The sequence below is a fragment of the Asparagus officinalis genome, chromosome 5, assembly GCF_001876935.1.
Source record: "Asparagus officinalis chromosome 5, Aspof.V1, whole genome shotgun sequence".
NCBI classification, from domain to species: Eukaryota; Viridiplantae; Streptophyta; class Magnoliopsida; order Asparagales; family Asparagaceae; genus Asparagus; species Asparagus officinalis.
The window spans coordinates 93,742,875-93,756,448 of NC_033798.1; the positions used below are offsets into that span (position 1 = coordinate 93,742,875).

General features: G+C 38.1%; 1 protein-coding gene across 1 annotated transcript; it reads left to right on the forward strand.

Annotated features, from left to right (window-relative positions):
- Nucleotides 837–12,604, forward strand: LOC109840212. Its single transcript, XM_020408767.1, is given in 4 exon segments — nucleotides 837–1,072; nucleotides 1,074–1,131; nucleotides 11,564–11,752; nucleotides 12,075–12,604. Coding segments are annotated over 4 exon segments (483 nt in total). The 5' UTR covers nucleotides 837–914; the 3' UTR covers nucleotides 12,153–12,604.

The window sequence follows — 13,574 nt, forward strand, 5'->3', positions numbered from 1 at the left end:
AAAATACCCTAAAATTAGCAAATCATCAACTTGGTGCTAAAAAATTGACTATTTTGTTGATAATTTTTATATTGCTATTACAAATTAGCTTATCAAAGTTGATGATTAATTGCTTTAGGACTAATTTAAAAAATATAATTTGTGGGGTAGCTTTGCAAATACTGAGATTTAGAGGTTAGTTTATAGATACCCATGATTTTTAAGGGTATATATGCTAATAACCCTTAGCTTTAGGGGCTGTTTAGTTTAAATGTCAAAATTTTAGGACTAGTAATCTCATGGAAAATTTTAAATCCTAGGTTTTATACATGCTTTGAAATTTTAAATATTTTGTTTGGTTCAACATTATTATAGAAAAGCAAATTCCAAAATTTGTATTATTTTGTTTGATTCAAACACAAGTAATAGGATAACAAATTCTTGAAAAGAAGAAGAGGTGAATATACTTAACTTGATGTGGTTACCTCCACAAAAAAATAAAATACAAGTGTGTAAAAAGAGAGGTAAACATGTCCATTTATAGGATTTGCGAAATCCTCTCCAATTAATAGGACTTGACAAATTCTAAAAATTGAGTGTTTCTTTATATTTTTGGGATTCAACATTCCAGAAATTTTCTCGAAACAAACACCAAATATAAAATCGCAAAATACAAAAAAAAAAAAAAATCACTTTTTTATCCTAAAATTCGTAAGCTACCTTAAATTCCAAAATTTTGCTTCAAGCCTTCAACCAAACAGCCCCTTACAGACTAGAACAGATTATTAAATTTGGGACTAGGTACCGGCCCAGGTTATATAGGCCTCATATTAACTGGATCCAAATTCCCCAACAGTCGGGCCATCTAGTGATCTCTCTAGGCGTCTGTCCTCTTCGCCAAGAAATCGACAGCCACCGACCGCGCACCGTTACAAATGCTCCGATCCATTCTCCGTGCCGGCCGACCGATACGCGCTGCTACGGCCGACGCGCCGAGCGACATACTGCGGTTCCGTATCAGTGAAAGGGAGCGTAGAAGGAGGAGGAGAAGGGATCCGACACGAGACGAATTCTTCGTGCCGGTGCCCGAGTCCCATGCCCATGGTCCTCACCGCCGTCGCCGTCGCCCTCTTCGCTAAAGTCCTCATGATGGTATCTTTGGTGTATTCATATTTTATTAATTCTTGCCCCTTTTCCCCTTTTTGTATATGTTTGTCTTTTAATTAGGGTAATCATATATTTGTATTCGTATGCAAAATCTGTTTGATCGGAAAGTAAAATCTGAAGAATTGAATGGATATTTAATGATCAAACAAAAAAAAATATGGATACACCCATTTCCCATTGATATATTAAACGAATGCTAGAAAACGGTTCGACTTAAAAGGACTGTATGCGTAAGTGAAGCACCATCGCCAATTTGGGTTCTTGCAGTAGAAAATGGAGTTCCACGAGTTTTTATTCAAATTTATTTGAAACTTGATGTACATTGGAGCGATGCCCAAAAACTGGGAGACTTTGTGTAATGCGTTGCATTGCAGTAGGAGTGTAAACAAGTTAAATTGAGTTTTTGACTTGCTCAAGCTTGATTGGTTTATTTTCGGGGGATAATGGGCTTAACTTGAGCCTGAATTATACAGAATTAGGGGTGTACAAGCTCGGGCAAAGAGCTGTTTGTGCAGCTTGAACTTTGAGCTTGTGTGAAGGACGCACTGAACTCATTTTTTTGTTAGTGGCTTGTAGAGATTTTTTTTTCTATATAAATGCAAGCTGCAACCTTTTTAACATATTGATCAACGCTTCTAGTATATGTATATTTGTGAACGTAAACAGTGCGAGACGATGAACACCCGAGACAGTGAACAGTGCCTCACCCGAGAGCGTTTTGGGCTTTTTTCCTGTGGTTTTGGGCCCTGTTTGCTTGGTATAAATAGGAACTCGTTCCTAGGATTTTCTAAGGGTTTTTGGCAGCTGTTTTGAGAGAAAAAACATAGAGTTTTTCAGATCTAAAAGGTGAGATCTTGAGGAGAGAAAAAGAGAGAGCTTGGAGAGATTTTACAAGAGAGGTCAATTTCTTTTGGGTAAAAATCAAAGCTTTATCTTTGCGATGAGCTTGTGGGTTGTACAAGTCATCGGTATTCTCGTGGACGTAGGCAAGTTCGTCGAACCACGTAAATCTCGTGTCTCACTTATTTTCTCTGTGTTGGTTATTGCTTGTTGGTTTCCTCGATATTCAGACCTAGATCTGATATTGAGAAGAGTGCATATCTTATCTTGTTGAGATATATTACTTCTGTTCTTGTTTCCTTTGTGAAACGAGAATATAGATGTTGACTTGAGCTTTTGTGAAAATAAAAGTCAGGGTTTTCTCTCAGGTTATATCGTTTTCGCAGTGTGAGGGCGTGATTCTACGCCCAACAATTAGTATCAAAGCCCCTTGATCAGATTGACAGTGGTAAAGCTCCCAATTTGAGGTGGTGTTTTGGGTATTGTGTGGTGCACACAAGATATTTGTTGGATTTCCTGAGAGAAGCGGTTTACTAAAACAAGTGGAGAATGACGTCTACAAGTAAAACAGTTAAAGTGAGAAAGTATGAGATCGAAAAATTCAATGGGAAGAATGATTTTTCCTATTGGAGGATGTAGATGAAAAACTCATTGATTTCGCAGAAATTGCACAAGGCTTTGATAGGAAAAGAGAAGAAGCATAAATATATGTCAGATGAGGATTGTAAAGAGTTAGATCTCGAAGCACGAGTATCGATTATTCTATGCCTTGAGAGGGATGTAGCTTTCTTGATGGATGGAGAGGAAACGGCTGCGGGTGTGTGGTCAAAATTAGAGAGTACTTTCATGACGAAGAGTCTAACTAATCGGATCTACTTAAAGTCCAAATTGTGTACATGTAAGATGGAGGAAGACTCATCAATCCGGGAGTATATCAACAGGTTTGATAGGATCATATAGGACTTGAAGGACATTGATGTGACAGTAGAATATGAGGATCAAGCGCTTCTACTACTTCTTTCTTTACTTAAGTCCTATGAAAATCTGGTTCAAACACTGATGCTTGTGGGTGATAATTTAAAGATGGATGAGACTACAACGACACTTCTGATGGATGATCTTCGGAAAGTTGCAACTAGTGACATGACCACTAGTGGTAACAAGGAGCAAGCTCAGTGACTATTTGCTAGAGGAAGGGTCAATGAGCGAGGAAAAGGTAAGGGAGGAAAGTCTAGATCAAAATCGAGATCTCATGCATGAAGATCGTATTTCAAATGCGATGAGCTAAGGCATTTCAAGATCGATTGTCCTAACAAGAGAGTAGGTGGAAAGAATAACAACAAAACTGAGAGGAGAGAAGGTAAGGAAGAGGCGAGCTACGTTTCAAAGGAAGGGAGCGAGAAAAAATGCTATATCGTCACGGGTGGTGATGATATCTCCGGGAAATAGATTATTGATTCGGGTTGCTCTTATCATATGTGCCCAAATAAGAAGCAGTTTACTACCTACAGAAATATTGACGGTGAAACCATACTGATGAGGAACAATCATGCTTGTAAAACGGTGGAACTAGGTGATATCAAAATCAAGATGCATGATGGAGTGGTCAGAACCCTGACAGATATGAGGTACGTTACCAACTTGCGAAAGAATCTTATCTTAGTTGATGTTTTGGACTCCGGTGACTGCAAGATTGTTACAGAGAACAGAGTGAAGTAGGTTATTCGGGGTTCCCTAGTAGTGATGAAGGGTGTTTGTCACAGTAATCTATATACTCTCTCGGGTACGTGGTGACAGTGAATGTAGTTGGAACTGATGGAAGTGGTGGAGACCCATGTGAGCACACACGGTTATGACATAGGCGGTTTAGACACATGTCAGAGAAGGGTTTAGATTTGCTTGGTAAAGAGGGTTTGCTAAAGAATCTGAAGCAACCTTGTATGGAACTTTGGGAGGATTGTATGTACGAAAAGACGCACAGGGTCTAGTTTTTTAGAAGCAAGCATAAGAGTATATTAGATTATGTGCACACAGATGTGTGGGGTCCGGCTCCGCCAACTTTCAAGGGTGATTCCAGATATTTTATCTCATTTATAGATGATTATTTTAGGTATGCTTGGATTTATTTTCTGAAACATAAGCATGAGGTGTTCGAGACATTCAAAAGAAGTGGAAGGCAATGGTTGAGAACAGGACAGGAAAAAAAAATTAAAGATACTAAGATCTAACAACTGTATAGAGTATACACATGGTGCTTTCAAAGAGTTCTGTGATCAGGAGGGCATTGCTAGACACTGCACAGACAGATCTACATCACAGCAGAATGGAGTTGCAGAAAGGCTGAATCGAACATTGCGGAAGAAAGCAATGAGTACGCGATCATATGCTGGATTGGACAAAGAATGATGGGCAGAAACGGTGACTACAGCTTGTTACATTGTGAACTGTTCTCCACATTCGACATTGGATGGTGATACATCTTATAGGGTATGGTCAGTCGAGCATGCAGATTATGATAGGCTTAGGATTTTTGGGTGTACCATCTACTATCACGTCAACGAGGTAAAGCTTGACGCGAGGGTCAAGAAGGTAATATTTTTGGAGTATGTAAGGGGTGTAAAAGGCTATCGTCTTTGTTGTACAGAAGATTCAAAGTTCATGATCAGCAAAGATGTTACTTTTGATGAGAAATCCATGATTGCTAGGGCGCCTAAGTATGATGGTGTTAGGATTGTTGGGACTTTAAAATCCAAGGTGATTGAAATAGAACCTAAGGACCAACCAGGTTCTAGACTTCTAGTCATGTTCAAGAGGAGGATCATGAAGATGATGGGCTTGAACAGGAGGAGGTTCAGTAGGAAAATACACAGGCACTGCAACAGCAACAGCTCAAGGATAGTTTGACTTCTACTAGGCCAAAGCGAGCATACAAACAGGTATTAAAGTTGGGATCTGATCAACCTCTGAAGCATTATGTGCAGGTTAATTTGGTTGAATACGCACTCTCGGTGGAGGATGATGAGTCGGTCACTTTCAAGGAAGCTATTTGAAATAGAGATAGTGAGAGTTGGTTGGTTGTGATGGAGGAGGAAATATAATTTCTCCAGAAAAACCAAACATAAGAGGTGATTTCATTGCCCGTAGGGAGAAAAGCTATTGGTTGTAAGTGAGTGTATAAAAGAAAGGAGGATCCTTTAGAGCTCGGTGGTGTAATGTACAAGGCTAGGCTAAGGGCTAAGAGGTTTGCACAAAAAGAGGGTGTGGATTACTATGAGATATTTTCTCTGGTGGTGAAACACACTTCTATTCGGGTGCTATTGAGTATTGTTGCTCATGGTGATCTTGAGCTGGAACAACTTGATGTCAAAACGGTCTTCTTACACAGAGACTTGGATGAAGAGATCTATATGCATCAATCTGAAAGCTACAAGGTTGAGGATAAAGAGCATCATGTATGTCGCTTGAGGAAGTCGCTTTATGGATTGAAGCAATCTCTTCGGCAGTGATACAAGCGATTTGACTCCTTCATGTTGAAGTAAGGGTTTTCCAGAAGCGACTATGATTATTATGTCTACATTCGGAAACTTCGTGGAGGTGATTATATCTATCTTTTTTTGTATGTGGATGACATGCTTATTGCTTTGAGAAGCAAGATGGAGATAGATAGGTTGAAATCTTAACTTGGTAAAGAGTTTGAGATGAAAGACATAGACGTTGCTAAGAAAATACTGGATATGAAGATTAGAACAGAGAGAGCAAATCGGCAATTGTTTTGAGTCAGAAAGACTACATTGAGCGGGTTATCGCAAGGTTTGGGATGCGAAGTGCTAAGTCGGTGATGACTCCATTAGCTCCACACTTTAAACTCTTAGGTAAACAATCTCCCACTACAACGGAAGAGAAGGCACACATGGAGTGTGTACCTTATGGTTTATGCTAGTACAGTTGACAGTTTAATGTATGCAATGGTGTGTATACGTTTAGATATTTCACAGGCAGTCAGTGTCGTTAGTAGGTTCATAGCGAATCCGGGAAAGGCATATTAGGAAGCAGTAAAATGGGTCTTGAGGTACATGAAGGGTATCGCTGATACGGGTCTATGTTTTGGTGAAGATACATGTCAGATTGATGAGTTTATGGACTCAGATTATGCGGGAGATCTAGACAGACATCGATCTACTACTGGTTATGTGTTAAGAATATATGGTGTTCCAGTTAGTTGGCGATCGATGTTACAGGCTGCAGTGATACTTTCTACTACAGAGGCTGAGTACATAGCTATGACAAAGGGAGTGAAGAAAGCATTGTGGTTGTGGGGTCTTCTAGATAATTTGAGGATTGAGCAGGATAGCGTGAACTTGTGGTGTGATAGTCAGAGTGCGATTCATTTGGCTAAGAATCAAATTCATCATGCTCGTACCAAGCATATCGATGACAGATATCATTTTGTGTGGGATGTCATAGAGAAAAATGATATTTCTCTCATGAAGGTGCACACGAATGAGAATCCAACAGACATGTTAATCAAGGTGGTGACAAGTAGCAAGTTTCAGCATTGTTTAGACTTGCTTCATATCAGCCCATGTTGATCTGCTTAAGTGGGCATGATCCTTCAAGACGGTGATATGTGAGGTGGAGACTATATAGAGAATTACAGAACTACGATTAGCTTGATCCCGGTCAGAGGGTATGTAAGCAACCATGGTATAATGATGCAACTTGTTTGGCCTGGTTTTGACGTTTTTTTTTCAGATCTCTCTGGTGATGTTTGGGTGTTTCTTCTGGTGTTCATCCAACATTTGAGGTTTATCAAATGATGTACGAGGTGGAGAATTGTGAATGTGAAAAGTGCGAGAGAGTGAACAATGTCTCGACACTATTCACTCGAGAGCGGTTTGGGTTTTTTCCTGCGGTTTTGGGTCCTGTTTGCTTGGTATAAATAGGAACTTGTTCCTAGGGTTTTCTAAGGGGTTTTGGCGGCTGTTTTGAGAGAAAAAGCAGAGAGTTTTTCAGATCTAAAAGGTGAGATCTTGAGAGAAAAAGAGAGAGCTTGGAGAGATTTTACAAGAGTCAATTTTTTGGGTAAAAGTCAAAGCTTCATCTTTAGGACGAGCTTGTGGGTTGTACAAGTCATCGGTGTTCTCCTTCATAGTGGAATCTCCCTTCACCCCTCCCCGTGGACGTAGGCAAGTTCGCCGAACCACATAAATCTCGTGTCTCACTTGTTTTCTGTGTGTTGGCTATTGCTTGTTGGTTTACTCGATATTCAGACCTAGATTTGATATTGAGAAGAGTGTATATCTCATCTTGTTGAGATATATTACTTATGTTCTTGTTTCCTTTGTGAAACGGGAATATAGAGGTTGACTTGAGCTTTTGCGAAAGTAAAAGCCAGGGCTTTTTCTCAGGTTATATCGCTTCCGCGGCGTGAGGGCGTGACTCTGCGCCCAACAATATTTTCTATAATTTGTTATGAAGGTTTGGATGAAGCATTCTAGTTATTGCTGATATATATCATGATATAGGTAACTAATTTTCAGGTTAAGATTAAAGTTTAATGTCCAAGTACAAACCAAAGTTAACTAAAAAGCTCGGTGAAATAAGAGCTCAGCGCATGAACCATTATGGAACTAGTTTGTAACTTAACTGATACTCTGTCAAGTGTCAGTAACATGGATATAGTAATTAAAGCCCAGCAGTGGGATCATTCTTATTTCTACCTTGGATGCAACTATTTCAAGTGGCATAATGTATGTATAACTGTCGAAATGCATGCTCACTTGTGGGCATCCATGCATCTCAGGCGCGTGTAGTGTGCATATGTTTTCGTGACCTATCTAGCTTAATGAAGTTGAGCTTGATATAGCTTGAGCTAAGTTCATCACTTTATCTAATAACTGATGTTGAAGCTAAGCACAGCCTGACTTGTAAGCTAAATAAATTGACATGAAAGTGGCAAAAAAGCAATTCGTGAATCCATGTGATATATCTTGAGCTTGGCTTGGGGAATAATTAAGCTTCAACTTGACTGGATATGTTGATAACCGGATACAACATGGCAGCTCTTTAGTCCACCCGGACTAGCTGCTCATGGTTGGACTACGCAAAATTGTAACCAATTAATAATAGAAAAGAACATAAGAGCGTTATGATTGATGAGTTTAGCACATGATTTTCACATGTTGCCTTCATTTTTTACTCTACAATTTAATTAAATCCACTGGCTCCATCTGGTCTATCCCTCGTCTGGATCTTTCTTTTTAAATCGCGTTACTCTCCTAGAAATCTTTTTATTAAAAGGCACTAAATGTGTATCCAGACTGCTTGTTACATGTGATCTCCATAGTGTTATTTCTGTTCTAGTAATAAAAGAGGAGAACAGTTTACTCTGTATCATGGTATTACCCTTCTCATAGGAAGCCTTTGATATAGACAGGATTCTGTACTCTGATGTTTTATCAATCAATTTCTGAACTCTGGAATGATATGTATTGGATCTATGTTAGAACCTTGATCTTAGTTTCTAATTCCTTCTTCCTGCTGCTGTATGGGCATGCACAAGTTACACATATATGATGCTTCATTTATGTACTGAATTATGTTCTTTCTTCTCTATCTTTTGTCCTTGCAAATTTTACCATAACTATTTTCTCCTTGCTTCTTGTTCTAAAGGCTATCCTTTATTTGAGAAGTAAATGGTGTCTTCTCATTTCTAACTTGGCAACAATTTGTATAATGTGGACATAGAGGCCACTTGCTAATTTGGATGCAACTATGATGTACTTAGCCATATGTGAATTTACATATGGATGGATGTTTTTGCACACCTTTGTTTTTGGGCATGTATCCACACTGATTAGAAAATGGTCTGGACACATGGACATAAAAGTGACTTCAAAATCTGTGCAACTCTGACACTCAGGGATTTTATCTTATTCCAGTTACTGGAGCTGTATCAGTCACTTGGTGTGCTTGCATGTGAAATGGTATTTGGCAACACCTTAAGGGCTGTGGTAAATAGGAGTTTCTCTGAACTGAGATATGGGAAACAATGTATTTGTTAAGGAATATATTATGAAATATCTATTTACATTTGGATTCTTCGAAAGATATATTACGAATATATGATGGAGAGATTAGGTATATGATTGAGAGAATAAAAGAATATGCTAAGAAAATGTATAGCATGTTCCTAATAATATTTTACATGTGTTTATTTCTTATTACTATAAATTGAAGAGATCAACAGAGCTCTACAATTGAGTCTTTGCTTTTCCTCAGAATTATTTTTAACATGGTATTAGAGGCAACCTTGATTAAAATATTGCTTGTCACAAATTTAGTGCAGATTAAACGTAAGTCTAGGTTTCAGCCCATAAAAAAGAGCATTCAACCTGTGGACGTATGTTAGAGTATACAACTATGATTCTCAAGCTTTATCATAACTTCGGAGTTTTGATATAGCGGTTATAGGGAATTTCTCATGGTATCGGAACTACACAAACCCTAGCCTCCACAAAACCCTAGCATCTCACCAAACACTAGCCCCCCACCCCCTCAGCGCCAAACTCTTCACTTTGCCTTCCTTCTGCCCTTCTTTCTCTTACAACTCGATTTGTTGTTCGTAGTGAACAGCACCGTGATTACTATTCACAGTGAACAGTGACGTTGTTACTTGCTCGCCTCGCTTTCCCCTCCCTTGTTGATGATCAAGAACATCTTCATTGATCGTGATAGCTGTCCTCAATGTACGCGTCGTCGTCGTTGAAGTTGGATCTTGATTTATTAGGGTTTGGGTTTGTATTTGATTTATCATGTTTGGAATTTGTTTAGTTTATCGGTCGTTGAAGTTGGATCTGAACTTTGTTATGGATTTATTATAGCTTGTTTAAGGATGGAATCATGGAACGGGGAAGTGTTTGACATTTGGTTGGTTTGAAAGGACAGTAGGGTGGTGCTAGGTTTAACATATTTTGTGATGGATACAACAAAAATTGTTTTGATGGTTTGGTTTGGGCTTTGGAGATTGTTTTGTTTTGGTTATTGGTGTAGTGAAGAATGTTGTTGACTCATTTGGGAGATTAGTTCGGTAAAGATTGTGCTCTCCGTTCGTTTATTTGGTGGATCCTTATACAAGGATCATTTGTTTGTTTGATCTCCAAGGAAGGATCATCTCTTTGTTGGATCCCTGACAAAGGATCACTTGTTTCCCTGACGAAGGATCACTTGTTTGGAGGATCCTAAAGAAGGAATAATCTGTTTGGTGGATCCTTAAAGAAAGATCATTTGTTTGATAGATCCCTGAGGAGGATCATTTGTTTGATAGATCCCTAGAGAGGATCATTTGTTTGGTGGATTCCTAGAGAGGATTGTCTAATTGAACCTAGAAAGCATTAGCTGATTTGAAGGCATTCAAGAGGAAAAGATTTAAGGCTACTTTGAGCATCATCACCTATTAGTCTGTCTGCACTTTATTTGTAACAAGTTGGACATACATGTTCCAGCTTGAGGGGGAAGTGTTAAGGAATATATTATGAAATATCTATATACATTTGGAATGATATATTAGGAATATATGACTGAGAGATATTACAGATTTAATCGAGAGAATAAAGGAATATGCTAAGAATATGTTTAGCATATTTCTTACGAACATGTAACATGTGTTTATTTCCTATTAGTATAAATATAAGAGGTCAATAGAGTTTAGAATTGAGTCTTTGATTTCCCTCAGAATTATTTTCAACAGTGTTCTATGCGTGAATAATGGAATATGGAGAAAAAGCAATCCCATATACGATGTCTGTTCAGTAAGGGAAAATTGACTGTCCTGTCCCTGAATTATTGTTATCTATGTGGGTACAAGTGCAGTTTCACATGGAACCTTGGCATATATCTGGATTGTTAGAACTAACTGAGACAAAGTGAATTTCTGTTTCTTTCCATGTTTTTATTTATATCCAATTCTTTCTACTTCCCCTATGTCAATCTAAATTTTATAAGGAAGTGATCCCATGTACCATGTCTGTTTCATATACTGTATAATACTAAAGATCATGTTCCCAGCTCATGGTCATCAATGTAAGGGTTCAGTTTCAGATAGACTGTTGAGAATTTTGGCTGTGTTAACTAATCGAATTTAACTGAAATTTTCGTAATTAAAACTGATATTGGTGAATGATTCAGAAGGCTTATCAAACCTATGAGGCATGGAGGTGGCCTATACGCTACCATTTACATCCAAAGGAACTCAGCACATGAAAAAATTCAATAATAAAGGCCCAATTTTGAGGTGACACGCTACGTTCGTGAAATTGTATTATCAGGGTTTCAGAGATACATGAAAGAAAAATTTTAAATTTCACAAAACTATCATGAGCTATTAGTGGTTTGCAGTGAACTATCTAACCTTTTTATTTGAGAAAACTACCCCAAGCTAGTAACAATGCCCCTTTCTAGTTCAGGTTTTTTTATTTGGTTTATGTTGGTGATGTTAGAAATACATTATCTTTTACGAAGAAATTTGAATCAAACCAATTGGTTTGAGTATTGTTTTGATGCTTTGTTTATTTGGCAGTACGATGAATCCAAAGCACAAGAGAGGCTGGAGCGTAAAATACAAAAAGCTCCTCCTGAGCAAGGAACCGTGAGGATGCTTACCCGTGAAGAGTGGGATGAGATTCAAGAAGTTAGACCAAGGACTCCTTTTGAATCTAAGCTTGCTCGACCCAACGCGCGATTGAGAACTGGGGAGCCATTACACATGGTTTGTTTCTTTACCATGTACGATTTATTTCCGTTCTGTTTGTACATCGAGTGAATTATTGATTCATTATGAAGGTTATTGAAGCAATGAGAACTCCTATTAATTCTAAAACTATCTGTTTTTTTCTCTCATAAAAAAGTGTATATGAATACTTGAAAATTTTTCCTGCCGTTTGCGGTCCATGCATGCTGTTCTGTGAAATTGTATTGGTGATTACATTTGCAACAAATTTTATGAGTTATTTCCAACCTAAGTTTATTTCTCGATTTGATAGAGAATATGACATAGTGGCATCTAATATGCACAATTTATGATTTTGTAGGAAGACGTAAAGGACTGGACAATAGACGTGCTTACGGATGCTCTCACTAGAGCAGAAGAAAGCGCAAAACACAAGTGAAACTTTGGAGTGGCTTTCCGTTATTGACAATGTAATAACACTGTCTCGATAACACTTGGATAAAATCCACTCTGTGGAAGAGAAGTTTGACATGCTGTTGATATCTTGAAAATCAAGTTGGAAATGGATCCATACTAAGATGATAAGACTTGAATCAGATCAGTTTCAAGTGTACGATGGCGCTTTTTCTGTAAATCAGCACAGGAAATCTTATATTGATTGAGTGATATCAAAGGTGCAAGATTGATTTTGTTTCTCTGACAAGTTGAAGAGGTAGCTTGTGTTTCGGCTTCAATGGGCCTTTCTGGTTTGCAAGTAAGCTGTATTATAGATTTTACAGAGAATTGTTGCTCAAATCCTTACCTTTTTTTTATTGGTCACAAATACCATTGTTGGTCACAGATACCATTGTAGCTCGAACTTCCAATTCAAATCCCGTGGATCATCTATGATGTCTCCTGTCTTTTCTAATGAAAATTTTATGCTTTTGGTATATTAATCTTTTACGCTCGGAAATCGCAAGAACTGCTTCACTGTCTTATTGGATTTAAATCTAATTAAATCTATTTTTGGGCACATATGTTATATCAGTGTGTTGCTATCTTTCAGTTGACACGTATAAAGTGATCAATCAGGTAATTGGGTCAATGGGTATTTAAATATATCATGGGCTAAATGTGCGGATACCAGGTTGTAATTATAATTTGATGAGGGGCCAAATTATAAAAGTACAACTATAAATAAGGGGTTATGGTCCCTAATCTATGGTTATATTCTCTATTCTCTTAATCACCATCTAAAGAGATTCTAAAGGAGAGACCCTCAAGATTAGAAGATCAAACCCTAATTCAGATCCGTACAAATCCAAACAATGGATTCAGATATAAGCTTCCGCTCTCATTGTTGTTGTTTATTCTCTTTGAATTAATCATGGTTTTATGGATTAGATCTCAGATATTCAGATCTAACAAGTGGTATTAGAGCCAACCGTGATTAATTCTTAGGGGTTTAAGTTTTAAAATTGGGTTTTTGATCTTAAATCTCTGGTTTTTCTTAGAACTGTTCACGGATGAACAGTAAAGTTTCGATTGAATAGTAAAGTTTTAAAAAAAAATTTGATTTTTTCTTCGGTTTTTTTTGGGATCTGGATCAAGAAGTCATCCTTTGTTTTTCCAATTCTGGATCTGGTTTTGAAATAAAATCGAGGAATTTTTTGGATCTATTTTTGTTTGGTCGTCGGTCCCCGTGCTCCTCGCCGGCGAAGTGTCGCTAGCGGCCTCGCTCTTGACTCCAACGGCGATGGCGACGTTAGGAAGCCCTAAGGTTTCGATCTTTGGGTGCGGGAGTAAAGGCGGCGGCGGTTTCAGATTAAAACCTCAAGGGGTTCGTGTGCGTGAAAACGTGCGGAAATTAAGGAGATGA